General features: G+C 40.9%; 1 protein-coding gene across 2 annotated transcripts in view; it reads left to right on the top strand.

Moving 5' to 3' along the window:
* Positions 1–27,740, top strand: part of LOC133128378 (serine/threonine-protein kinase MRCK alpha-like) — a 159,555-nt gene that overhangs the window by 120,391 nt on the left and 11,424 nt on the right. For both annotated transcript variants that reach the window (XM_061241830.1, XM_061241828.1), the window contains 14 exons: positions 1,167–1,286; positions 2,154–2,234; positions 4,851–4,956; positions 5,349–5,485; positions 6,377–6,516; positions 6,657–6,738; positions 11,999–12,218; positions 12,482–12,544; positions 17,480–18,073; positions 18,430–18,527; positions 19,690–19,774; positions 23,555–23,678; positions 26,317–26,434; positions 27,231–27,348. In XM_061241830.1, the coding sequence (XP_061097814.1) occupies positions 1,167–1,286; positions 2,154–2,234; positions 4,851–4,956; positions 5,349–5,485; positions 6,377–6,516; positions 6,657–6,738; positions 11,999–12,218; positions 12,482–12,544; positions 17,480–18,073; positions 18,430–18,527; positions 19,690–19,774; positions 23,555–23,678; positions 26,317–26,434; positions 27,231–27,348 (2,086 nt within the window). The remainder of the gene's footprint in view (positions 1–1,166; positions 1,287–2,153; positions 2,235–4,850; positions 4,957–5,348; positions 5,486–6,376; positions 6,517–6,656; positions 6,739–11,998; positions 12,219–12,481; positions 12,545–17,479; positions 18,074–18,429; positions 18,528–19,689; positions 19,775–23,554; positions 23,679–26,316; positions 26,435–27,230; positions 27,349–27,740) is intronic.

Below are 27,740 nucleotides of genomic sequence, written 5' to 3'. Positions count from 1 at the left end.
CTTTATGTTCTAGTATGGTCTAAATCCAGACTGAACTACTTCACAACGCTATTTTCATGTAGCTATGAACGGAGTTGGTGTGTACTACAGATTTATCTAATATCTTAGACAAAAAGGGAAGATTACATTACATTACATTACATTATTGGCATTTGGCAGACGCTCTTATCCAGAGCGACGTACAACAAAGTGCATACCCATAACCAGGGATAAGTTCGCTGAAAGACCCTAGAGGGAAGTACAATTTCATCTGCTACCTGTACAACAAAGATAAGGACGAGGGCCAATTTTTTTTTTTTTCCTTTTTTTTTTTTTTTAGAGATTGATCTATAGTTTGACAAAGCCTCGGGGTCCAAATTAGGTTACTTTAGAGGAGGCTGAATTACAGCCACCTTAAATTACTTTGGTACATATCCAGCTGTCAAAGACACAATTGTGATGTTTAGTAATGGCTTGCCAATAGATGGTAAAAGCTCTTACTAATTTTCTAGGTATCTGGTCCAATAGACATGTTGAAGACTTTGCAGATACTATAAGAGCAGTGCAATCACGTAATTAGAAGGGACAAAGGATGCAAACTGCTCTGAATGTTGAGACCTGGCCTCCTCTGCACAGAGCATGTGACTGAAAGAAGTTAAAAGATCCTTTGTTTGGTCTCTAAACCTTTCAATTTCAATTACATCAAATAAAATCATAAAATCATCACTGCTACAAGTAGATAGAATTCTGGATTTGGTTTGTAAAAAGGAATCTTGTGTTATTTTTCTCGTCTTCAATAAGGCTGGACAATAAATCATTTTTTGCCATGAGCCATTAAAACATTTCATTGGAGTACGGTGTTAAAAGTCCCAACTTTATGATCACTTATTTGAATCTTTGTTGAAGGAACAGCTCACTTACCAAAACATGATTCAGTAATATATTTCTGAACACTTTTCTTAACCCCTAGATTATATTACCTGAAAGAGAAACTCACTTCTAGTGGCACCAGGTGTGCAATTTAGAGCTTGATTACAAATTGGTACTGTTGAATTTCAGGGTGGCTTTGCAGACCACTTGGGTTGCATGGTGTCTGACTGGGTTAGATCTCCCATGTCATATCTGTCTCTGTCTCTCCCTCCCTGACTCATTCTCTTTCTTTCCTTCTGACCCCCCTCTCCCTTCAGATTGACTCAATCGACAACTTCACTTTGTCTAACACTCCATCCCGAGATGAAGAATCCAAGTCCCACCTGATGTCCCACTCCCGATCACCCTCAACAGCCAGTGACATGGAGCCCATTGAGGTAATACCCTAATTCTGGCCCCTGTAAGCCTTATTAAGAACTCATTAATAAACACCCTTTTTATTTACACCTTCAGTTTACTTGCACTGTAAAATCTAGTGTTCCTCCCATATTCTGCGTTATTTCATTGCAGTTTTGGATTGACAATTAATAGCAAAGACCTATGTAATGTAAAAGCGAAGCAAATTAACATGCCTTAAAACACTAAAATAGAAAATGTACCAGCAGAAAAAGGTAGCTTTGTCAAGGTCGGATGGATTAAGAAAAAAAAATAATGGAAAGTGGGTGACACCTGATTGACCCTCCAAAGGACGTTTAAGGGCCCCACAAACTGGGGGCTCAGGTGGAGGTAAAGGTTCTTGGTGGAGAGTCAGACATGATCCCCAGGCTGATAAATGGGGGGTCTCACCGCAATGCCAGTCCGCTTGCTTTTTCTGATGCTGGACTGCTCGCTGGAGTCAAATGTGGGCTGCATTCCATGCTTCCTCTGAGTGATGGAACCACTCATCCATTGACCTCTGTCTGACTCGGGTTCCATGGAAACAAGGAAGGCTAGTAGCCAGAGACACACTGGTAGGGAGTCAGGCTGGTAGATGGAGGGTGGAGGGAATTTGGTGTGTACTCCGCCCAGGGAAGGAACCGGTCCCACTCACCATGCTGGTTCTTGCAGTGGCTTCGGAGAAACCTCCCAAGCTCCTGGTTAGTCCACCTGTCTGTCACCGGACATGCGACTCACCATAACCCCCAGCTTCTCCCTGAACGGGTTTTGTTTGGTTCATGGACAACCAGTTCAAAATCTGGTTCTGACAACCAGTTTGTCCACCCCTGCTCTTAGAACCTCACACCTTTTCCTTCTCTCTTGTCCAGGTGATAGACCACCCCCCACGCAGTATCCAGACCCCCACCATGAGGTCTGGATACAGTGCTTCTGGTCTTCTAACTCCGAAGGTAAGACCACCTCTCCTGCTGTATGGCGGATAAAGCCTCATACTCCTTGTTTATACTGCTACTGGTTTTACCAGGTAAATGGTAAATGGTTGGCATTTATATAGTGCCTTTATCCCAAGTGCTGTACAATTGATGCTTCTTGTGCACCCATTCATACACAGACACCAATGGCAATTGGCTGCCATGCATGGCACCAACCAGCTTGGGGTTAGGTGTCTTGCTCAGGGGTACTTCGACACAGCCTTGGTGGGGAATCAACCCCACCAACCCCGGCAACCAGCCAGACCTGCCAGAAAACTGCTCTTCCCGCCTGAGCCAATGTCACCTAGGTCATATAGTTAGAAATGCTGAAACTCTGGTTGTGTTCAAAACCAGACATGGCACAGGACTGGATATACCTTATATACCTGCTTAACCAATTAAGCTATCGGCCAGCTCCAAGTGGTGCAAAATTCAGCTGCTAGGCTGCTAACAAGGATAAATTCAACCTCACATATTTCACCAAATTTAGCTTCCTTGCACTGGTTACGAATTGCATTCATATTTAAAGACCAATGTTTTATGCGTCCAAGACCATGGGTTGTGTGTGGAGATAATCCATCAGCCTGGTGATAACAAGACCCCAGAGCAGTGATGTTCCACTCTGACCACACCCCAGAGCAAGGGCACACAAACTGTGTCCTACTGAGGTCATTTATGGACTTTAATAGTTCCTCAAAGCCTGGATTCCACCCTTATTTCAAAAGCAATACATTCTGTGCAACCCCCCTCAACACTTTAGAAATTAACCATATTAACCCAGTATATCTCATTTGTTTCTGTTGTGACTGATCCAACTTGTCTGCAACTTGTTCTAGCCCAAAGAATCAACCTCACAAGTGGTTGCACAATTGTTGTTTACCACAGTGTGCTTAAAATCCTATCTCGGTGGAATCTCCAATATGTATCAACTTTGAGATTTTCAATCAATGATTTCAGTTAGATGTCCTCACTTCAAATAAAAAGGTCTTTGTACCTTGCAGCATGCGTAATGTTTGGCGGCGGAGTTGGGGGGGCAGGATGGTATGTGTTCCTCTAATATGGCAGGAGTAATTCCAAGTGGAGACGACACTTTGGCGATCTGGTCTCTAATAGTCTTAATCTTCTGATTGAAAAAGAGCATAGTCATTGCTACTATAATCAGAAGGATAGATATAGTTTTTTAGTGGACTGCATGACTGCACTGGGTAAAACTCTCCCAAATCTGGAACATGTACTTAAGTAAAAAGAGTTAACAAATTATTCAAACTTCAAACTTACAGTGGTTTCAGAAAGTGCCCACTTTATAGTGTTGTAGATTTAATTTTAAATTGATAAATTTAAATTTCTGCCCATCAACCTACATCCAATAACCCAGAATGACAAATTGTTTTGCAAATGTATAAAAAAATCTAAAACTAAAATTTAATTAGTATTTAGACGCTTTGCTGTGACACTCCAGATTGTGGATGGGTGTATCCTGTTTTCTTTCATTATCATTGAGATGGGTCTAGAACTTGATTGGAGTCCACCTGTGGCTAATTGAATTGATTGGGCATAGTTTAAACAGGCACACACCTGTATATATTAGGTCCCACAATTCGCACTGCCATGAAGTCCAAGAAACTCTGCACAGATCAGGGCAAGAAGGGCCTTGGTCAGGGAGGTGACAAAGAACCCAACAGTCGCTCTAAGAGAGCCACTGTTGAGTAAATGGCATATGACAGCTCGCTTGGAGTTCGCAAATGGCATTTAAAGGATCCTAAGAGCATGCAGGGGCAGGGAGACTGGTCCGAAATGAGGGAAGCATGAATGCAGCCAAATACAGAGTACAAGCAACCTCAGACTGGGGCAATCCAGCAAAAACAACCCTAGAGTGGCTTTGGGACAAGTCTCTGTCTTTCCTTGAGTGGCCCAGCCAAATTCCATAGAACACCAGTGATATCTTTTAACTTTAAACTTATTTATTTGTGATTAATCTATGATATTTAGGGTGGCGGGGTAGCCTTGTGTAGAGTTGCTCGTTCAAGCCCCTGCTTAGGTCTTTAAATGAAAAATGAACCCTGCTCTTGGGCTCTTGAGTAAGGCCCTTCATCTCCAGGGCTTTACCCCTGTTCGGGATTAAGGGCCTTGCTCAAGGGCCCAACAGCTGTGTAGATTTTATTGTGGCCACACCGTGGCTTGAACCACCAACCTTCTGGGTCCCAGTGATATAACATAACCACTTGGCTACTGGCTGCCCTTACACATTCTCCACTGCTAAAAAAAATAATGGATCTTATTCCTCCCCTTCAATATCACTTCAAGTTATCTCAAAACAATGAGTAAACTTTGCAATTTTGTAGCAATACTATGGGAGTTAATGGCTTAACAGTGAAATTTAAATCATCATCATGGATGGTAATCCTGCAACTTCCAGTAGTCATTTGACATTTGTGATTTTGTTCGTTTACTGCTATTTCTATTATTTGTTCTGTTTTGGTTCTGTCCTATTTTTGTGGTATAAACAAAAGGAAATCATACTTTAATGTTCTGATGAATCCATTCTGGCATTATGTCTTATCAAATAATTTGGTTGTGCATCATGTTCCCTTGCAGCCCAAGGCTCACCAGTTTGTGGTTAAGTCCTTCAGCACACCAACTAAATGCAATCAGTGTACCTCACTGATGGTGGGCCTGATTCGACAGGGTTGCACATGTGAAGGTAAGGATGAACAAGGGGGATGAGAACGACTGAAAAAAGGGTGTGATGAATGGATGGGGATTGTTCTGTCGTAAATGCTCAGCTGTACTTTGCTTCCAAAATTTCAGAACTGTTATAACATTTCTTGTGACATTTTTATGAAGTGAGACGTGCATTCTGAAGTGTTTTGAACTTGAAGATTTTGATGGTTCCAAGGTTGCCTCCAGCCTCTAATTTGAATTGTTTGATTACCTTTCATTTCCATCTTTCACTCTTTTTAATTTTTAATTTTTTTTTTTTTACTTTGGTCCATTACCAAGCAGAGAATAGCAAAATCTTTTCTTTTTTTGTAAAAAAATTATTAAAAATTCAGTGGTTCACAAATCAGTTTATCTCTCTCCCCTAATGTCCAGTCTGTAACTTCTCGTGTCATGTGACCTGTGCGGACAAAGTGCCAGCAGTGTGCCCTATTCCACCTGAGCAGACCAGGGGACCTCTTGGTATCGATCCACAGAAGGGCATTGGTACAGCTTATGAGGGGCACGTGCGGGTAAGGAGGGCTGTCGCAGCTTCACAATGTTCCCTTGCTGCAGTTCTGATCAGCATATTTTAGTTTGCTTCATTCAGGAAGGAAGTCATACCATGTGGGATGTCATTGGGTAGGATATATCAGAAAGCCATTGCTGATACATCCTAATAACGGGCTTTGTTAACCTTGTAATCGATGTAGCTGACATTTGATGGCAATTAGTAATGTGAACTAATCAAAGGATAACGACAATTATTCTCCACAACATATAAATTTAAGGTTAAACTGATATTCTAAAGGAGTAACATGGCGGTAAATGTCTCCGTTCTTTAGTTTTGGAGAGTAAGAGTTTTACATTTGTTGTTCTATATTCTACAATGTTCTCATAGTGCGTCACATGACGATAACCACTCCTCTATCCACGCAGTTTGTGCCGCTGACCTCCAGGCAAGAGAATGCAAATATTTGACGTTAGGTTCACTTAAATTAGAGTGCCTTTTAAGGACTATTAAGACTATTTCTGGTTATATTAATTTAGCTAACTAGCTAGGTTGTTTGCTTTCATTAGGTGACGTTATCAAAATTCAGTCTCCAGAGATGAGCGCGTATCATGGAGGTAGCTATGGTAGCTATGTGTGGAAAGTGGGGGCATGGTCTGACAATCATATCTAATGGACAGTTCTGATTATCACGCCCAGACACTTTGGGTGAACTTTTATAGTGGTAAATTTTGGCTTATAAAAATGAGTTTTAGATTTAAATGACTGAATAATAAAGAAAATATACACATTTGATTTATTGTTGCCTAAAGACAACTGGCAAGTGTCGCATTCAACCACTATGTTACTCCTTTAATCATAATATTCATGTTGATTTCTAGAAATACATTTTGGTTATCCTCCCTACTCTCAGGTGCCCAAGCCAGCAGGGGTGAAGAAAGGTTGGCAGAGAGCCATTGCTTTCGTTTGCGACTTCAAGCTTTTTGTCTATGACCTGGCTGAGAGCAAGACAACCCAGCCCAGCGTAGTGGTCAGCCAGGTTATCGACATGAGGTGAGTGACTTCTGTCCTTCTTCTCCCCCACTGTCAGACAGAAATGAATTGTTTTTGACTCGGATGCAGTGGTTTAGTGGTTTAATTCTCTAGTGTGTTACCTAAGCAACCCTTATTCATACCTCCCACTTGTTTTGCAGGGATGAGGAATTCTCTGTCAGCTCAGTCATGGCTTCAGATGTCATACATGCCAGCCGGAAGGATATACCCTGCATTTTCAGAGTGAGTGTGAGAGTGCACAAAAGGGGAACAGAAGAGAGGACAGGATGATGGGTGTGTCAGTGTGACAGGAGGAATGTATCACCAGAGAAACATATTTTAATCATAATAATAACTAGAGATGTGCATTTCCTATTTTGTTTATATAGATAGTTGTGAGCCCAGGTCAGCATGCATTCAGAGGGCTCCTTAAGGCTACTTTGACAAGAACCGACATAGATCGTCCATGGGTTCTCTTCGCATCAAATCACCAGAACCATGCACCACCAATCCCGTTTTACTGGGGACTGTACTGAAGTACCAAGCCACTGATCAGTTGGTTTTTGGTGAAAGAAATTCCCCCCTGAGTATTCAGTCATAATTTAGGCTGTAAAAGGTATGAAATGGGTAGTCATGGAGATCACAGGCAGGTAGGTCATTAGCTTAGAATTTGGTGTGGGAAGTCGGTTACAATCTTCCCAGACTTCTTGTCTTTTTCTCCATATAATCAAAAATTAGGCCTTTGATCTTGACCATAAAAATGGGTCCACAATGAACAATCTGGTGTTTATAACCATTTGGAATTGAGGCAGTGAGATTTCAGTCGGGGTTGAGGCAAATGGCTTTCACTGGGACAGATTTCCGCAGTTTTCCCTAGGTTCCTGGATGGTTATGATGTCCTGGGTATACTGTTGTGGAAATTAGACCATTGCACCAGTCACACTGAAACAATCAGAACAATACCAAACATTTACTATGTTCTGATCTGGGATTGTCATGAAACATATTTATGCCATTTACACTATTTCAGCACTCCAACCCTGAAAGGAATGTGGGAGTAGGGGATGAATTACAGGGGGTTCAGGAAGACAGCTGTTTTGGGAACAATGCATGAGAGACTCCAGCCTGTATGGGTACCGAGAAAGTGGCGGCTAAAGATCAAGCTGCAATATGTGGCTGTCAGCTGACCAGTGCACTGAGTGACGACAGCAGATTTAATCTTTTCCGCCTTACAGAACGCAGCAGCATAACTTCCAGAATTGAGTCTGCTTGAATCGTGGAGAAACCATAGACTTGAATCATGGAAAAACGTTACAAGGCTGGAGTAGTCTCAAACAGCCCGCCCACAGTTAGACTCTCATTGGCTGTCTTCAATGTCAATCACAGGAGTGTGGACAAGGAAGTTGGCAAACAATTCTGAACACAGCAAGAACACTCAAAAAGATTTGGAGCTAGTAAAATAAGATTCCCGGCTGAAGCCCCGGAAGCCCGTTGCTGGTGATGGCACTGTTGCTGGATAGCTACCATTATAATTTTCATGTTTCTTTCATCAATAGACGTTTTATCTGAATATAATAGAATATGCCAAAGCCACAGAATGTTAATAAGTACATACTGATTAAAGTTAGTGTCTTGGGTAATGGTTCCTTTGGTAACTTGGTTAGTCTTTTTTTGCCAAGTTAATTTTCTACGCAATCTAGACATATGAAACGAGTTTGAAAACAAAACCCATGTTTTTTTTGTTTTGTTTTTATTTCAAATTCATTTAGGCCTCTTATTCAAATAAGACTTGAACTTTGAATGTAAATGTAAACAGACAAAAAATGCCGACAAACACATCTGCCCTGGACCAGTGAGGAATTTGCCAGGACCTACACATCTGCCCAGTACCTATCGATAGGGTAGGCTAGTTCATGCGTAAACAGCATGTGGATTTGTCAGTTACAAGCATGACTACAGCATCATAAGCCACATTTCTATTTCCATAGGGTGAAAGATGGACTGTGGTAAACAGAGTTAGAATGAGGAAGAAGGAGAGGAGAGTGAGTAGAAGAGTAGGAGCATGTAGATACGTATATGATAAAAATAGCTGACGGATTTAATTTACTTTTGGACTGTTTGATTCTATTGCTAAATGTTGGGACTGATGGGCACTGAAATCTGGGGGGTATTTGATGGTTCACTGTTAAGTTTTATGTAGTTGAAAGAGTGTCGGGATTTCCACCCGTCTGTTTATTGCGAGCCAAGGCAGCCGCTTTCATTCATTCATTGAACGTGCACTGTGCTGTAAATACATGGAAACCTTATTGCGTAGCCAAGTAGCCTAAATTGAGTAAATTTTTTTATTTTGCCTGATTTACTTTTTTATTAAATTTGTAGGCTGGAATGCCTCGCGGCAACAATTGTGTTTAAATGTATACTGCTTCAGCCTTTGGCAAGCTATTTAGAAGGGGGCGGCAAGCGACTGGTAGCTTGAGAGCAACGTGTTGGAGACCCATGGTGTAGGACAACGACTTTTCATTGGCAACAGTGTTAAACCAACCAACAATATAAAATATTAAGAAGAGCTCTTTTATTTCATTGAGTTAAATCGAAACAATGTCTTGTAGTGCTCATGGACTGATAGCCCTACTGGTAGGCAATATTACCCCGGCTTGTATTTGGGGGCCGGCCTTTATTTGTTCGAATCGGCCACGCCCCGGCTATTATCCGAGGCCCGGCTTCAAATAGAATCCCGGACACAATTTGAGGATTTACTGTATGTGTTTTTACAGCAATGTGTTCAAAACTGCTATTTACAATGGTAAATGGTAAATGGATGGCATTTACATAGTGCCTTTATCCACAGCGCTGTACACAGCGCTTGATGTTTTGCATTCACCCATTCATACAACCCTCTGACTGCCAGATGACTGCTCTTACCGCCTGAGATAATGTCGACCCATTATCGCCCTTTACAGCGTGAACACTCCGGTGTTTTATGAGATTATTTGAGAAAGAGAAACTCTTCCCACACTCTGCACACTTGAAAGGTCTCTCTCCTGTGTGAAGATACTTGTGTTTTTTAAGATAACCGGGACCAGAAAACCGCTTCCCACATTGGATGCAACTATATGGTTTCTGCCCTGTGTGAGTTCTCTGGTGTGTTCTAAGATTACTCATTTGGTTTAATTTTTTTCCACTGTACGTACAACTGTATGGTCACTCCCCTGTGTTAATGCTGAAGTGCGCTTCAAGAATTTGTGCACAGCTCAATCGTTTACCACATAAAGTACAAATCGTCCACCTCTTCTCTCTACATTGAATCTTACGGCTTGATGACGTGGTCAAGCTTTTACCAGACATGACCGTGGTACCTGAATCTGTTGGATCAATATTTGATTCAAAAGGAGACACATTTTGACCGTCCTCCAGCTCCAAATGAATGAAATGGTTCATGTCATCACGTCCTATCGAGTAAGAGCAAGATGGATGCTCTGTGTCTGCAACCTCTTGAGTTGTGGAAGGTAACTGTTGATTGTGTCTCTCAAAACCAGTGTGCCCATAAGCCAGTTTGCTTGGTCTTGCTGAACTTCTTGGTCCTGACAGGATCTCTTTGTTCCACGTGAAGCATACATCAGCTCCCATTTCAAAAGATACAGAATTATTTCCACAAAGGGATCCCGTGGATGACACACTCTTCCCACCATCTTTTGCTGTGGTAGAAATGAGTGGTAGCTCTGACTGAGCCAACAGGCTGTCGGAGTTGGGTTCTGTAGGATAAGAGTGGATAGGACCTTTGGCGGTTCTTTTTGTAAAGAATGTATCCACTGGACTGGGTGCTTCGTACAAAACATATGGTCCCATGCTGTTCGGTCTCCCGGCTGTGTGTTCAGATCTCGTATCCTGGAGGCTTACAGGCTTGAGAACAGAGCGCAGTGTCATCCCAAACACTGTGTTTAATACTGTGCTGCTCAGATAGCACAGATAGCTCCTTCAGCCCTTTCACTGCCACTGGACTCTGCAGTTCTTTTCTCACATATATTCAGTCCTTGATGTGGGTCACTGCTCTCCCAGTTTTCTTCAAGCCTTTCCACTTTAATATGATGCAATTCAACCATTTCCTCACCTGCATACAAAGACTTTTCTTCGCAATTCCTGTGATTTTTCACCGTTGTGCATTCATCTCCACGACGGGGGACTCCCAACGCAAACCTTTGTCGTCCGTCTTTTAACATCTCCATTAAACGGGACTCCACGATTCCTAGTGTTAACTACAGGTTTAAGAGGTCTGTAGCGTTCTCTTTTTGGTGTTCTTCTGAATCGCTAGTTGCCGCGTCAGCTCCTCGTTTTCCCAGCTTAATCTGCTTCTGCAACTTAAATAATAATAATTGTGACTTTATTTGTAAAGGACGATGGGCAATTCCAGCCTTATGGGTGTGACATTTGGGCACACAACGACAAAAAAAATCCCTCAGAAAAATGTATCTTCTTACATGATACATTTTCTTAATGCATATTACCACATGGCTGAGGGGATGTGATGTTGGTGGCTGAACATAGCAATATAGATATTTAGAAAAAAATGGATGTGACACTATTGCGTTATGCATGTGATATGTCTGAAATGCACATTGTTTGACAATCTACTTCCCAATCAAATTTTTATCATAACACATTTGTTGTCATCTGAAATGGTTCAGAATACCAGTTGTGACATTCAGAAAACCATCTGAAATGGTTCTGAATTTTTTCAAGATGACCGCCAAATAGCATTGATTTCAATGGTAATGCGACTAATAAATACATTTGTAAGCATTTTCCTCTTTTAGCCTACATTTTATCAGATTTCAAAATGGTCACAATTGACTGTTTGTGACATAATAAGTTTAATTGGAAAGTAAGTTTAAATTTTTCATGCTCAGGTTGACATTACTGCGGAATTGCCCAGTTACAAGGTGTGATTTTGTGACTATATCTGCATTATGCTATAGGAAAACCTAGAATCCTAAGGAATGCCATTAACCAATCCATAGTGAAATTATACATTTCAAAACCGCATGCAACTACAGTACATGCCAAACTTGGGTTCAACGGTAGCTTTTAATGCTATTGTCTATTACTTTAGAGTTAACTCTAAAATACATAAAGTTGGTGTAGGGCAGGGCCCACACATGGGTTGGTGTAGGACAGGGCCCACACAACACAGTTTTCTGCCCATGCGGGATAGACCCGCGAGTGAGCGGGTCTATCCCGAAGTTGGCTATAAAGTAACCCCCCACCAAGTGCAATAATGCATTGCATGCAGTTGTGTATTCCATTGCTGCCATCTTTAATTGGTGGCCATTTTGCAATATTGTTACTGATTTTCCTCTATTCATTCTATTTGGCCTAACCACATGGATCATTGTAATGAGATTTAGCACACTAATAGGCTGTTATGAATAGACAAATATTCCACTTCTACATCGCTGAGCTGGTGAAACCTGTCGCTGTCCTTCATCACATCCCATCCCATTCACAGGTGACTGCATCCCAGCTCTCAACCTCCAGCATTAACAAGTGCTCCATCCTGATCCTGGCAGACAGTGGCCAGGAGAGAAACAAGTGGGTGGGTCTTCTGAATGAGCTGCACCGCATCTTAAAGAAGAACAAACTGAAAGAGCGCTTTGTGTACATACCCAAGGAGGCCTATGACAGTACTTTGCCTCTTATCAAGACGACGCAGTCTGCAGCTATCATAGGTAATGCAGTCTCCCAGGCATCTCCCACTACGCACACAAAACATTCATGAAAGCCCACGAGAGTCCTGGAATACACAGACCAAAGACCATACTGTGTCACAAACATAGCTAGTCTTGCACAGCACATAGTCTAAAGACCATTAACATTATTGGAACCTCACTGTCCTGCCACTTATTATTGCTCTGTTAGGCTTCATAATTGTATTGTTTTAATTGAAGACTTGTTTTGATTGAACTGTATCTTCGTCTTTTGTCATCTTCAGACCATGAGCGTGTTGCACTGGGCAACGAGGAGGGACTGTATGTTATCCATGTTACCAAAGATGGTAAGAGTGAAAGACTATCTATTTCTTTGACCTCAGTGAAGTTGCCACCCCATGTGATCAGAACATAAATAAATATATTGTCATTTGTTTGTGCTGCACTGATCAAGAGAAGTTGAACACGGCCAAACAGTGCTTGTGGTAAAGAAAACAAGGCTAATGAAATCAGGTTGTTGAACTGGTTGGACAGTGAGGATGGCTCTTCTTGCCTCCACTTTGCGCCGATTCGGAGCATGTTGGGGTGGAAGATGATGTCATGGGTAATAATACAATGCTTCATATCTTAATAAACATAACAGCACTTAACACAACACAGCACAAACCGGCACAAACACAGCACAAACAAATGAGACTACGATGGAGCGATTTGGACAATGATGGGGTGGAAAATGACATCACTCGTTTCATATGTAAATAATAAAAATAGCTCTGTACAAAACACCACATTTTACACCACCTCCAGTTGTTAACTGTTAACAACTGTTATATGCTTTCTTACGGAGGGGAGTGAAAAGCTCCCGGATTTGCTTTGCACCGTTTATTTATTCCCTCCCTGAACTGAAATGCAAGTTGCCTACTGTTGGCCACAAATTCTACTTGCACTCCATCAGTTATGTGCAGGCTCCAGTAGGCTTTTCAATCTGTGTTTTGATGGCTCCCCATTCATCAATCCTAAGACCAATCATCATCATCATCATCATCATCATCATCATCATCATCATCAGATCATGTTATGGGTAGGATTCCAAATATACACCCCGCACACAGTCCGTTCAATGGCAATGGAAAAAGCCACAGGTAAATCCATTGGTAGTGTAAGTGAAAATATACCCATGTTTGAAACCAGTTAAAGTAAAGCCGACCCTGGCACACTGCACTGTGTTTCAATAGCCAACAGGGAAGGGTGAACAACTGTAAAATATATTGAGGTAAGCGTCAACTCACTGCTAGCTAACGAATATCGTAGGTAATGTTATCTTTAACCGCCATGAAGAATTAGCTAAAATACTATTCTCAAAGTTAAGTAAAGAATGTACCACTATATGTATTGCAATATACCATAGCTAAAAACCTTTTTGTGTTTGTTTCTGTATTAATTCATTTTACAATGGACTGGTGAACTGAAAAGACAGACATAGACATGATGAAGATACAAGATTTATAGGCAAATAGAATGGAGCGATGAACTGAGAAACATCCAAGGACAAACACTTCTCACTCACTACAATAGGCTAGTAGTGAGTAAGAAGAACAGGCAACCAGGGCCCTGTTATACGTTGCTAACTTTGTTAGCCCGATTACAGTAGATTGTTGATGTTTTGTAAAGTCTGCACGTTTGGTTTCATAAAGGGATTTCACAATTTAGACGGGTTTGTTGCGGGAACAACAGTGTCTTGAGCACAAAACTGCAAAACCTGAGGTTTAAGGTTTAGTTAAGAGGATAACATGTACGCAGCCAATGTAGTAAATCACCTGGTGAAATCACATTCAGAGTGCCTCCGATTTAGTTGTAAGGGAATCATTTGCCTCCAGTAATTAATAAAAGTACATATTGCAAAACGAAGCAAACCCTACAGATACTGTATTTCGCTCTCAAACAGGCACATTTTTAAATGCTCTTGGTGACGCTGAAAATATAATAAACTGTAATCTGTCCACTCGTTTCATACATACATACATGCAGTGTACAGTGCATAATCACTAACAAAGGTTAACCACTTGTCCAATAATGTTCACAAGTTATTGCTTAGGAATTTGCAATTTTATACATACGAATACTTTGACTTGATAATGCCACCGCAATGAAACATCTTCCCAGCACATGGGAAACCATGATAAATTATATAATTTAATGTTTCATTGTGCTGGCATTATTCAAAAGCAAGTAAATCTTATTACAAATTGAATTTATCTGCAAAAGCCTGCCAGTTCCTCTCTTATTTCTTTTTTTTGTTTGTTTTGCGAGTAAAAGACAACATAGTTTAAGTTATGAAAATTCAAAATATATTACTTTGTAATGAGTAAACTTTTTGGATCTTTGTGGGCTCTGTAGCCTACCCTATTTTGACACTGGCACTCGGCAGAGCCCCACCTCTCTTTGTATTTTTTGGGAGTATGATCCTTTTTTTCCCCCAAAGAGATTCATCTGCCCTTTATAGCAGAGCATGTATGTGCAGTAATCCGAGTTGATTCAATGCTAGATTCACTAATCAACTCGTAGTTCACGTTTTTGAAATTGAGTAAGGCCAAATTCAATTAATCAGATCATTTTAAATGAGGCCATCAAATTATCCCAGATTGTTCAAGCGATGCATATGAAATAGGGCCCAGGAGAGTTCACTTTATTTTTTAAATTAAATAAGTTAATTAGCAGACAGGGGAAACGATACTCAAAGGGTACAGACAACAAAATGTGACATTTTATATGCAAGATCAAGGGGGGAGTGTTAAGATTTTTGCTCTTTTTTATATGTGAATATGATGAAGATGCAACAATAAAACTGAATCTGAATCTGAAGATTCGGCATAGGTAGGACCTATTACTCATAATTCACATTCAGGAGCTGCTAAATAGGGTTATACTAGGAATAATAAGAGATAATATGCATATTAGAGAACTTTTTGTTTATTTGCGATTGCAATGATGGCGACAGCAGTCCCCTGTTGGTTAGCTACATTCATGACATGTCTCTCCCTGAAATGCCCTCTGAATCTCCCTGACATCAGTTTTGTCAACTTGGGATATCTGCATTAAGGCAATGGTGTTTTGCAAGCTTGGTGCTGACAACAATGTTGTTGTTGGTTTAATGTATATGCTTGACAGGACTTAATAACATAGCTTGCTAGCTAGAAGTTGCCATCGTAGCTAAATTGTCATGTTTAACGTTACATAGCTAGCTAGCTAACACAATTAGCAAGTAATGTTGACGTTACTTTGCCACCAAGCTGATATAGGCTCCCTAGGTTAGCATGGAGCTTGCTAGCTATCCCAACAAGACATACTGATAGATTTTCAGTGCCTAGAATAGCTACAGACTAACCAGAGATGTAGTTTTTTCTGGTGTAAAATATGTTACCCATTGATCCAGTGTCACAAATCAGATCCTCAAGTATAAATAGCTACCTAGGTAAGTAACCTAGCTGTTGGAAATGTAGCCAGCTAATCAGGTCAATACCTACTAGCAAAGGTTTTAGCTAGCTTATACGTTAGCTCTGGCTCGCTGAAAGCAGAGATGGCAGGGAAATTAGTAACCCCCTGAAATAGCCTAAAATTGCCTGCATGGACTAGCTTCTCAAGTGACTTTGATATGACTTTGAAGAATCTCAAGAAGACTTTGTGCAAAATACAATTTAAATAGCACCCGACACGATCCAAAAATTACCTTTCACCGCATCCATCGTATGGGCCATCCAAGGCCAATTGTGGCTAAGTTTGAGCACTTAAAAGGAACTAAAAGGAACCAATTTCGGTCTCAATGACCTACATATTTCCAAGAGAAATCTCAGAAAGATGTAAAAAACTGTAGTCTGCCCAGTCTTGAAACAAGAGAGAGGAAAGGGAAGACAACTAACTCGTAATAGTCGATAAACTTTATATACTACAGTGGATGGTGAGCTTTTCCCTGATAACATGGTAACACCATGGCTATACTGAAGTAATAGTAATTGTAGCGAGACTAAACAATAATGATCTCCTTTGCACTATTGTGCGCTACCATAATTGTTCTCTAAAATACTCAAAACGAATAACACTTAACTCGTAATATAAATCTGCGTCCCCGTATATTGTCCCTGCATCCATCTACTAGGGGAGAGCCGGGTCGAAAGTAACGTAGGGCAAAAGTAATATGTGCATTTTCTCAAAACGATGGGGGCTGCAATGACATGGTTACTTGTGCATGTGCAACAGTGCATGAATATCATACAAAATTTTGGTGCCATCAGAGCAGGTTTGGTGGAGCTACCATCGAAAAGTTAAGTAAAAAAAAAAAAAAAAATTTTTTATTAAAAACGGTCCTGTAATTGTTTTTTGGTTGTAGAATTATGTTTACTTGTTTAGGTTTGCAAACATATGTAATTTTCTTAACACATCTAGTGACTAAATGATAGCATAGTTTTCAAGTTTCATGCTAGCATGTTTTGGATTTTAGCCAGGGAGAAGTGACAGGAGGGAAGGGAGGGACAGACGTAATGTCCCATGGATGGACAAAAGTAACATTATTAATTTTGTCCCGTGATATTTTGCAATGACTTATAATGCATTATCTTTTGTTACATTTATAGAAAATGCCAAGAATTAGAATTAGGAAGACACAGCAAGGTCTCTTTTCAACAGAGACATATGTCCTAGTAGGAAACACAAATAACAACAGATTACAGCAGTGGTATGGAGAATAGAATCTCTGAACACACAGCGCATCATAACTCTAAGTGGATAGGCTACAGCAGTAGAAGTCTAAAAAATACCTAATAAAAAAAGTGCTTGGTGAGTGTACACCCTAAGGGTAAATGTGAAAGGAGTTTAATTGGGAAGTATGTTTATTTTTTTCATGCTCAGGATAACATTACTGTGGAATTGTCAAAGTATGTTTATTTTTTCATGCTCAGGCTGACATTACTGTGCAATTGCCCCCTCTAAAAAATGGAATACAAATACTGATTTAGAGAGTTACTCTAATATTTGAGAGTTGTGTATTTAGAAATAGGAAATTCACTTTAAATAAATGTTTGAATTTCATTAAATTGGATCTGCAACACCTTAAAAGCAGAAATAAGTAAAGTGGGGTGAATATACCTGAAGGCACTGGTGTACACTTATTTACATATCACTGCCTTCAAGTACACATGCATTTTCTTTTGTTTGTTTGTCTTTACTACTTGAATGCATTTAGTTACTGTTCAATTGCCTTAACTTTCTTAATTGTCCTTGTGTTGCAGAAATTATCCGGGTCGGAGACAACAAGAAGGTCCACCACATTGATCTGATTGCATCAGAGCAGCTGCTTGCTGTCATCTCCGGCCGAAATCGTCATGTGCGCCTCTTCCCCATGTCTGCGCTGGATGGGCGTGAGACAGATTTCTTCAAGCTATCTGAGACAAAGGGCTGCCATGTACTGGCATCTGGCCCCATACGCCATGGGGCTATAATCTGCCTGTGCGTCGCCCTGAAGCGGCAAGTGATCTGCTATGAGCTTAACAAGAGCAAGGTTCGCCACCGCAAACTGCGTGAAATCCAAGTTCCCGGTGTTGTCCAGTGGATGGCATTGCTGAGTGAGCGGCTCTGCGTTGGCTACCAGGCTGGCTTTGTTCAGTACAGTCTACACAATGAGGCAGCACCAATCAGCCTCCTGCACCCAGAGGACCACACCCTGGCCTTTATTATCCAGCAGGGGCTTGATGCTATCTGCGCAGTGGAGATATCTGGCAAGGAATTTCTGCTCTGCTTTAGTTGCCTGGGTGTTTATGTGGACTGCCAGGGCCGCAGGTCACGGCAGCAGGAGCTTATGTGGCCCGCCATTCCCACTGCCTGCTGTGAGTCACCACTGTTTATATCCCTCCATTATAAGCCTGCAAAAAGCAGTGTAGTTCATAAATCTGTAGCCAATATTTTGTTAGCAATCACGTCAATTCAGTGAACACAGGTCCCAACTTAAGACTTGAAGTGATTTAAACTCGCAATTCACACTATAACTCTATGGAAGTGTATGATCATTGAAAAGTGTGTCAAGTACTGTATGTCACACTTGTGCAAAACAGAATCTGCAGAATCTGTCATCACTTGACACCTGTATTGACAGTGTTAATGCATACTAAAAGTTGGGGGTTTGTCAGTGCACTTCTATCTATCTTCTGGGAATTTATTTGTATGTGACTTTTTTTGTCCTCAGGCTACAATGCCCCCTACCTGTCAGTGTACAGTGAGAATGCAGTGGATGTGTTTGATGTTAACACCATGGAATGGATCCAGACTATACCCCTAAAAAAGGTACCAAAAAGTTTTGCCACAGAGGGGAGACTGGGGATGATTCTCACACTTTTTTCTCTATGTATAACTCAATGATTGTTTATGCTTGGGCTTTCAAACTTTGACATAAGCTACCCATATTTGTCTGCTATAGATAGTTGTCACAGAATGTGTCAAATATCAGGAGTGCTACTGTTACAACCTACCCCACTCCCTGGATGAGTTGTAACACTAGATAGGGATGGATGTAACAGGAACAGAACATTTTCAATAAAACAACAGGAAAGAGTTTTATTCTTAAACAAGAAATCTAAAATGGCCTATTCAAAAATATAAATCACCCTTTTCAAAATTATTGTTTTCAAATAAAATAATTATTCTTTTTAGTCTTTAAATATAAACAGCTTTATTTCAAAAAATATTTTTCCAAAACAATATATTGTAACTTTGTGTGTGTCAAAAAACATTTCATTTCAATCAGAACTAAGTGTCACAACCATCCCCGAACCAGGCAGCCATTACACAGCCAGCTGTTCTAGCATGTGGGTTTGAAGCTAGCATGTATTTGAAGCATCACATTTGATGAGAGAAACTGCTTATTACTGCCATAGAAGTTTAAGACATTTTAAACGCCTGCAATAGTGTGGCTGCTAAACTTCTCCTCTGAACCCTAAGGGGAATATGGGTCTGGACATCTCTTATTGGTCAAATTGATGGCGTCAGCTAACCCAGTGTTTCAACCATCCCCGGTCTACCCTTCTCCGCCAGTCATACTGTTAGTAAATCTTAGTTTTACCAGGAACCAGTAAGATGACCGTTGTCACAGGAAGAAGCAGATCCGATGTTCATCATTAGAAAACAGGAAAGTTTATTACAATCAGGAAAATGTTCCAAAGAGCAATGGTGTTTGGGATGTTTTAAAGGATTACATTTACATATATTCAAATATGTCTACAAATCCAAGTGTAACCTCTGATTGGTGGTAAGGAATTGCACCTATCCCGAGCACCTCGGATTGGGCCATTCAAATCCTTAATGGTTGTGAGGCCTTGCCCCGCTCCCCCCTGGAGTCCAGTGGAAAATACACAGTGGTCCAATACACAAATTTGTCTGTCTCCCAACAATACACATACATTACATTTGGGTTCTTTGTTTCTTGTCTGATCCTGGCCATCCCCTGCAGGTGCGGCCCCTGAACACTGATGGCTCCCTCAACCTCCTAGGCCTTGAGACTGTCCGATTCATTTATTTCAAAAACAAGACGGCAGGTAAGCAAGCTGAGCGGGGAAGGGCGAGAAAGCAGGAGTGATACCAGAAATAAACCGAAACGTCTTCGTCCATCACCCTCATGGGATCTGGGTAAAAATAATAAAGGCAGAATAACAAAGGCAAAATAAATTAAACCAATCTGTTGCTAATACTAGCGAGATTCCGATAGCAGGGGGCAGTTGCCTAGCATTTTGGGGCACCTCGCTACATGTAGATTGCTCAGGTGGCAAATGTGAGCACTCTACTCCAGGCTGTCGTGAGCCCACGTGATTGACGGGGCTTTAAAATATACAGTACTGTCTACCATCTGGCGGTACGCTTACAGCTGTACAAGCTGCAAAATTAGCAGTACCAGTGTGCACCATTTAGTTTCCTGTGAATGCAGTTTTTGTATTGATTGCAAAACTGAGAGTTTAATATTAACGTCAATAAGGTTTTAAACCTGGAATTAAAGTTGTTTTTAATAAACATAGGCTAATAGGCGTATATTTGTTGGAATGTACATACATACAAAAATGCAGTGCAAACCATTTTAATTACATAAATATTAAAATCAGCTAACATTACCTATTAAGCTACTGTAAAGAATTTTTCATTCCCCACATCCCTTCAGTGAACAATTCACAGCGATCAGCAGTGGCATCAAATACTGTAGGAGCATATACTGAGAATCCTTTTTGACCATAATTGTTTAATTGTTTTTAAGACTTGTCAATCTGCCATTTAATTTCCCCATATGATTCCTGAGAGTTGGTGGCTGCGACAGCTGCAGCGTGATAATATTTATTTGCGAATCTTGACACATCTAGCTGTGTTAAATGTGAATCCTGATTAAATTCCATGTCCACATGTCTCCTATATTAGAAATCCATAAATCCAGTTCTCCTGTTTGGAGAGCCTTGGCCTTGTACGAACCAAGATACTAAAGTAATGGTTGTCATAATATGTCAAGGGAAACAATATTACACATTATCAAGTGACTATATATCAGTATTGAAAAGTTATACCCACTAATCATACCCATTAACTGTCTGCATGCTTATTGGTATATGTCCTGATCTCACTGGGTTCACATTTGTTTATAACAGAAATGGCATCAATTCCATGCACAGTACTGTATACACTTAGATGTGTTAAACTACTTTGAACATAGCACCTTTGGTATAAGACCACGCAATTTTTAGGTGAGCAAAAGTATTGGAACAGAGAGTATTTAAGTAATTGACACTATTTGGGAGCATATCCCTTTCTTACAACTGAAGCCTGCAACCCATTGACATCACTAAACTGTTGCATTCTTATTTTTGGCTGCTTTTCCAGGCTTTTTACTGTAGCCTCCTTCAGTTGCGGTTGTTCCTGGGGTTTTTTCCCTTCAATCCCCTCCTCAGGAGGTGAAATGCATGCTCAGTTGGTCTGGTGATTGACTTGGCCAGTCTAAAATCTTCCCGTGTTGTGTTGGCAGTGTGTTTTGGGTCATTGTCTTGCTGCATGATGAAGTTCCTCTAAATTATTTCAGACTCATTTCTCTGTCAGTTGGCAAACAGAATGTTTTTGTAGACTTCATCCTGCTGCTTTAGCTTTTTTTGTTGTTGTTGCCATTAGGGGACAGAGTGGGAATTTCCCCCTTTTTCCGTTGTTAGCACTCAGCCATTTAGATAATCAGACTGTATCAAGATTAGCCCTCTTGGAAGCAAATCCTGTTGGTAGTCAGTTTGCCTCCAGCGTAAAGGTTACCGTTAACTTAAGTATAAACGGAGTCCGGATAATATTTTGGGTGTATTTTTGTCCAGAGAAAAATAAAGGACTAGCTAGATAGCTAGCTGCGCATTGCAAGGGCACTTTTCTCTTCTTTCTGAAGTCAAGCAGCAACACTTAAGTTAGCAGTTCATATTGTTGATTTAACGTTAGCGCCTGATAGTTTTATTTGTGCAGTACAGTAAGTTAGCTAGCCAAGCTTATAGTTCAGGGATGTTTTTATCTCTCCAGTTTTCTGCTGCTAGTTTTTCAGTGCCACCCCTTGCTTTTTTTAAACTGTGGTTTTTGTGGTTCCATTTGGGCATTGGCTTTCCGATTTAGGGAAAGCAAAGGAGCTATGTGAGGGCTGCAGAATGATCACTCTGCTGGAAAGTGATTTCCTTGAGACGTTCGTCTTGTTGAGCATCTCAAGATTCTTGACCTGGAGGGCCGGCTCGCAGGCCAATTGCATAGCAACGCATTTGAAGAGTTCCAGGAACTTCATAGTACGTCCTTTAGGGAACTAGTGTGCACGCCACAGCCGGGAGGGGGGGGGGAGACTTCAGACCCCAGGCAGGACGAGAGAGATCCTTGGGGCATAAGTGAAGGAAAAGGCATGTTTTTTTAGTTAGAACTGCTATTTATGCCTGTTTTGCTATTCATGGATTGTATGTGTTTAACTTGTTGAAGATCCAGTGCACTTGTAAGTCACTTTGGATTAAAAGTGTCTGCTGAATGACAAAAATTTAATGTAAATGTAATAAAAGGCGGTAATACTTCTTTCTTTTAGCTTGTCTGGTCTGTCCACCTTGACCAGTGGCCAACCCCAGCTCTGCACACAACAGATACAAATACAAATAGTGCCCTCTCTGAACACCCTGATTTGACACTTCATATCTCCTGAAGTTTTCTTGTTGTGCCCACCATCAGTTGAGCAAAAGCAGACTTCTGAGTTTACAATTGGTATGACTGCTTAATTACATTACATTACATTATTGGCATTTGGCAGACGCTCTTATCCAGAGCGTCTGCTTTTTTTAATCATCACATGACTGAAACACTGAAAATTAAACTGAAATGACATAAAGAGGAAGCTTGAGTCAGCAAAATGTGTGTTGTGCAAAACAAGGTGATCTTTACTTTTTACATTACATACATTTTTTACATTAATGGCATTTGGCTGACGCTCTTATCCAGAGCGACGTACAGTTGATTAGACTAAGCAGGAGACAGTCCTCCCCTGGAGCATTGCAAGGTTAAGGGCCTTGCTCAAGGGCCCAACAGCTGTGCGGATATAATTGTGGCTACATCAGGGATCAAACCACCGACCTTGCGGGTCCCAGTCAGGTACATTAACCACTACACTACAGGCTGCCCCATGGGCTGGTTTTGCTTTGCTCAATTTGAATGTAGAAAGTATGTTCTGCCTGTTGCTACGGATGGCTCCACTGATGTGAGCACATCACCCAAATCAACCATGAGTTGTTCAGGATACTTCTTTCAGGGAAAGAAAATGATCTGGAAAGTGAATTTCTTCCTGATGTTGCTTCCAATCAACAGACCCCACTATACCAAGCGACAAGTCTCTGGCATACTGATTTCTGACATAGCCTTTAATTAAAGATCATCATCCTCAAAGAGTGTACTTTCACATTAATCTCCTGAACCATCAGTAGAGTAAAGTATTGCTTGATGTGCCTCTTCTAATAACATGTTTTTTGACGCATGTTTCTGGAGTATTACACTTCTAGTGCTCTGTGTTTGTGTGTTTCAGCCAGTACTATTGCTGGTCACAAAACTGGTTAGATTGAGTGAAATGTATAGTGGTCAAATTTACTAGTCACAATTAAGTCTGGTTATACCATCAGCCAATTCAACATGTTTGAGTTACAAGTCTCCCCTGCATAAAAAAAATATAGTACTATCCTACATTCAGTAATAAGAGTTATTTGTCTGAGATTTAAGGGAGTGCTTTATGATGCCAAATGGCATCATCCAGATTCAAGTTAATATTGATTGTGATCTTGATGCTTTTGTTGATACAGAGGGAGATGAGCTTGTCGTTCCTGAAACATCAGATAACAGCCGGAAGCAGATGGTACGCAACATCAGCAACAAGAGGCGCTTCTCTTTCCGTGTGCCTGAAGAGGAGCGGATCCAGCAGAGGAGGTTGGTCCTCATGCCTTGAACTCATTGAAATGCACTGCATCAATTACACACACTAACTCACTGTCTCTCTTACTTTCAACACACCCCAACACAGCTCTCACAAATAAATTCCCATGTAACACTCTATTACAGACCTCCTGTATCAATCCTGACATCCTGTATCAATTAATGCATTGACTTACTGTCTTTGATTTGTATTATTTTTTAAATCCCTCCACCACTGCCCCCCCCCCCCCCCCCCAAACTTCTTGGGACGACTTTTATGAATACTGAAATTTAAGATAATAACATAATATATTTACAGTAGTAATAGTTTCATCCTATTCCAACAATATTTACAGTTTTAGTGCTTTCTTTAGTGCAATTCATTCATTCTGACGAAAGGATTTCCTATCTCTTTTCTTCTCATTTTATTTCTTTCTTCCCTTTGTCTTTATTATTATTATTTTTTTGTCACCAATCCTCAGCCTGTCTGTTTTTTTCCCACCTTGAACCGTACTAACTATATTTATAATTTCCCTGAGATTTCCCTCTGCTGTGATGTTTACAATTGATTTAAAATGCCCCTTTTTTAATCCCCAAGCAGAACAGTCTGTACATCCTTTTCAGACACATTTGAATTTGAGTCCAGAAAAGGCTCACTATGGGACAGTACCAAATTCTGTTTCATCTTGGTATAATCTACATACTGGAGATTGTGTAATATAAAATGTCTTTGGTGGATAAATTTCTATACAATAGTTTAAACAGTTTATTATTGAGAGCTCACTCAAGTTCTTTGGAATGTGAATTCCTAACAGATCAATATCACCATCTGTCCATCTAATTGGCAGAGTGCACGGTAATGTAAAGGTTGTATTTTTTAAAGACCAAATTCGTAATATGGTACATTTATCATGATTTTGTTTTAAACCTGATAAGATGGCAAAGAGATCTAGGTCTTCTAAACGTCTTTTTAGGCAGTTGGACATAGAGACAGCTTGTTACATATGTGGATATCATGGATACAGTGGGGCAAAAAAGTATTTAGTCAGCCACCAATTGTGCAAGTTCTCCCACTTAAAAAGATGAGAGAGGCCTGTGTACCTATTTTCATCATAGGTACACTTCAACTGTGATAGACAGAATGGGGGGAAAGAATCCAGGAAATCACACTGTAGGATTTTTAATGAATTAATTCGTAAATTCCTCGGTAAAATAAGTATTTGGTCACCTACAAACAAGCAAGATTTCTGGCTCTCACAGACCTGTAACTTCTTCTTGAAGAGGCTCCTCTGTCCTCCACTCGTTACCTGTATTAATGGCACCTGTTTGAACTCGTTATCAGTATGAAAGACACCTGTCCACAACCTCAAACAGTCACACTCCAAACTCCACTATGGCCAAGACCAAAGAGCTGTCAAAGGACACCAGAAACAAAATTGTAGACCTGCACCAGGCTGTGAAGCCTGAATCTGCAATAGGTAAGCAGCTTGGTGTGAAGAAATCAACTGTGGAAGACATACAAGACCACTGATAATCTCCCTCGATCTGGGGCTCCACGCAAGATCTCACCCCGTGGGGTCAAAATGATCACAAGAACAGTGAGCAAAAATCCCAGAACCACACGGGGGGACCTAGTGAATGACCTGCAGAGAGCTGGGACCAAAGTAACAAAGGCTACCATCAGTAACACACTACGCCGCCAGGGACTCAAATCCTGCAGTGCCAGACGTGTCCCTCTGCTTAAGCCAGTACATGTCCAGGCCCGTGTGAAGTTTGCTAGAGAGCATTTGGATGATCCAGAAGAGGATTGGGAGAATGTCATATGGTCAGATGAAACCAAAATATAACTTTTTGGTAAAAACTCAACTTGTCGTGTTTGGAGGAGAAAGAATGCTGGGGGTGGAAACATCATGCTTTGAGGCTGTTTTTCTGCAAAGGGACCAGGACAACTGATCCGTGTAAAAGAAAGAATGAATGGGGCCATGTATTGTGAGATTTTGAGTGAAAACCTCCTTCCATCAGCAAGGGCATTGAAGATGAAACGTGGCTGGGTCTTTCAGCATGACAATGATCCCAAACACACCGCCCGGGCAACGAAGGAGTGGCTTCGTAAGAAGCATTTCAAGGTCCTGGAGTGGCCTAGCCAGTCTCCAGATCTCAACCCCATAGAAAATCTTTGGAGGGAGTTGAAAGTCCGTGTTGCCCAGCGACAGCCCCAAAACATCACTGCTCTAGAGGAGATCTGCATGGAGGAATGGGCCAAAATACCAGCAACAGTGTGTGAAAACCTTGGGAAGACTTACAGAAAACGTTTGACCTCTGTCATTGCCAACAAAGGGTATATAACAAAGTATCGTTATTGACCAAATACTTATTTTCCACCATAATTTGCAAATAAATTCTTTAAAAATCAGTGTGATTTTCTGGATTTTTTTTTTCTCATTTTGTCTCTCATAGTTGAGGTATACCTATGATGAAAATTACAGGCATCATCTTTTTAAGTGGGAGAACTTGCACAATAGGTGGCTGACTAAATACTTTTTTGCCCCACTGTATATACGTGGTGTAGGCCACAGATATCTAGACCATTAATTTGGGTATTGTCTCTGATCTTAATTGTCTTTGATTGCCATGTGGCTGTTCCGATTTGCAGAGAAATGCTGAGGGACCCAGAGATGAGGAACAAGCTCATTTCAAACCCAACCAACTTTAACCATGTGGTTCACATGGGGCCTGGCGATGGCATCCAAATCCTCAAAGACCTGCCTCTGGTAAGGGTGTATGCATGTCCCACACAGGGTGGTATTTGCTGCACATGGGCATCACACTGCTCAACCACCCTCACCATTCACCAGTCTAATTTGAAATGATTGTAAAGTTGCAGGTATATTTTATATCTCTTTTCAGTTACCTGTACACACAGAAAATAGTGTCTTCAGGATATCTACCAATTTGTCCAATATAAACTACACATCATTCTCTCCGTCTGCAGTGGGGGAAATTGTGATAATGGGCATCACGTGAATCAAAGGATTCACGTGTCTGCCATCTCTTCCTGACATTGGCAGAAACAGATACTGGTGAAGTCTGGGGGTTGGAAATATTTGAAAATCTGGAACACAGTGGCCTCAATAATAGCGAAATGGAAGAGGACTCTTCCTAGTGTTGGCCTTGCGGTATTCTGTCGGGGCTCCTTTTGTAGGCTGTCCACTCAGACCTAGGATTCCCCTCAGGTGTGCTGTGATTCTCTTAGCTTGTTGAGCATTAAGTCCCAATATGGGCACCCCTCACTAGTCTCTGCTGGCTGCCACACAGGTTAGTAGAAATGAACAGCCATCAGCTGTAAAAGCATACAAAAACACTTTGCCTTCCAACATATAAGGTAACTATGACATCATATACAGTCCCAGTAGCATAATGATAGAATTATTATCTGTTTATGGTTCATTTGCTAGATTCGGTTTCATTTTCTCTTATTTTAGAAAAAGCTACTTGCCTTAATATCCCCCTCCCCTCCTTTTTTTTGTCTCCCTCTGCTGTGGTGTGCCACTTGCACCTAATCCATAGAGCATGCGTCCCCAGGAGAGCCGAACTGTGTTCAGTGGGTCTGTGAGCATCCCCTCCATCACCAAGTCCCATGGTGAGCCCGGCCGCTCCATGAGTGCCAGCAGTGGGCTTGGCATACGTGAGTAACTGCGTTCCTACAGTTTCAACATCACCACATACTCAGCTCCCTATTCTAAATGGGAATGAAAGTCTCCTGACCTAAACCATTCCAGTTTGAACCAAAAACGCCTGTAATTGGGAAGAAGGAAACAAAGGAAACTATTTGATTGGGGAAGTGAAATTTAAGGTGGAATATGGTTCATTTCCAAATCCAGCAGTTTTATCAATGAACACCCTTGTTTAACCTTCAGCACTCAGAATACCAAACAAAAGTGCATCACCCCTTAATGCTCATGTGGTGTTTGTTTTAAATTTCATTACATTACATTATTGGCATGAGGCAGACTCTTTTATGCGGAGTAATGTACAACAAAGTATATATATATCACCGGGAATAAGTGCGCTGAAAGA

Source organism: Conger conger, chromosome 5, assembly GCF_963514075.1.
Source record: "Conger conger chromosome 5, fConCon1.1, whole genome shotgun sequence".
Taxonomy (NCBI): Eukaryota; Metazoa; Chordata; class Actinopteri; order Anguilliformes; family Congridae; genus Conger; species Conger conger.
This window is presented reverse-complemented; position numbering and strand designations above follow the sequence as displayed.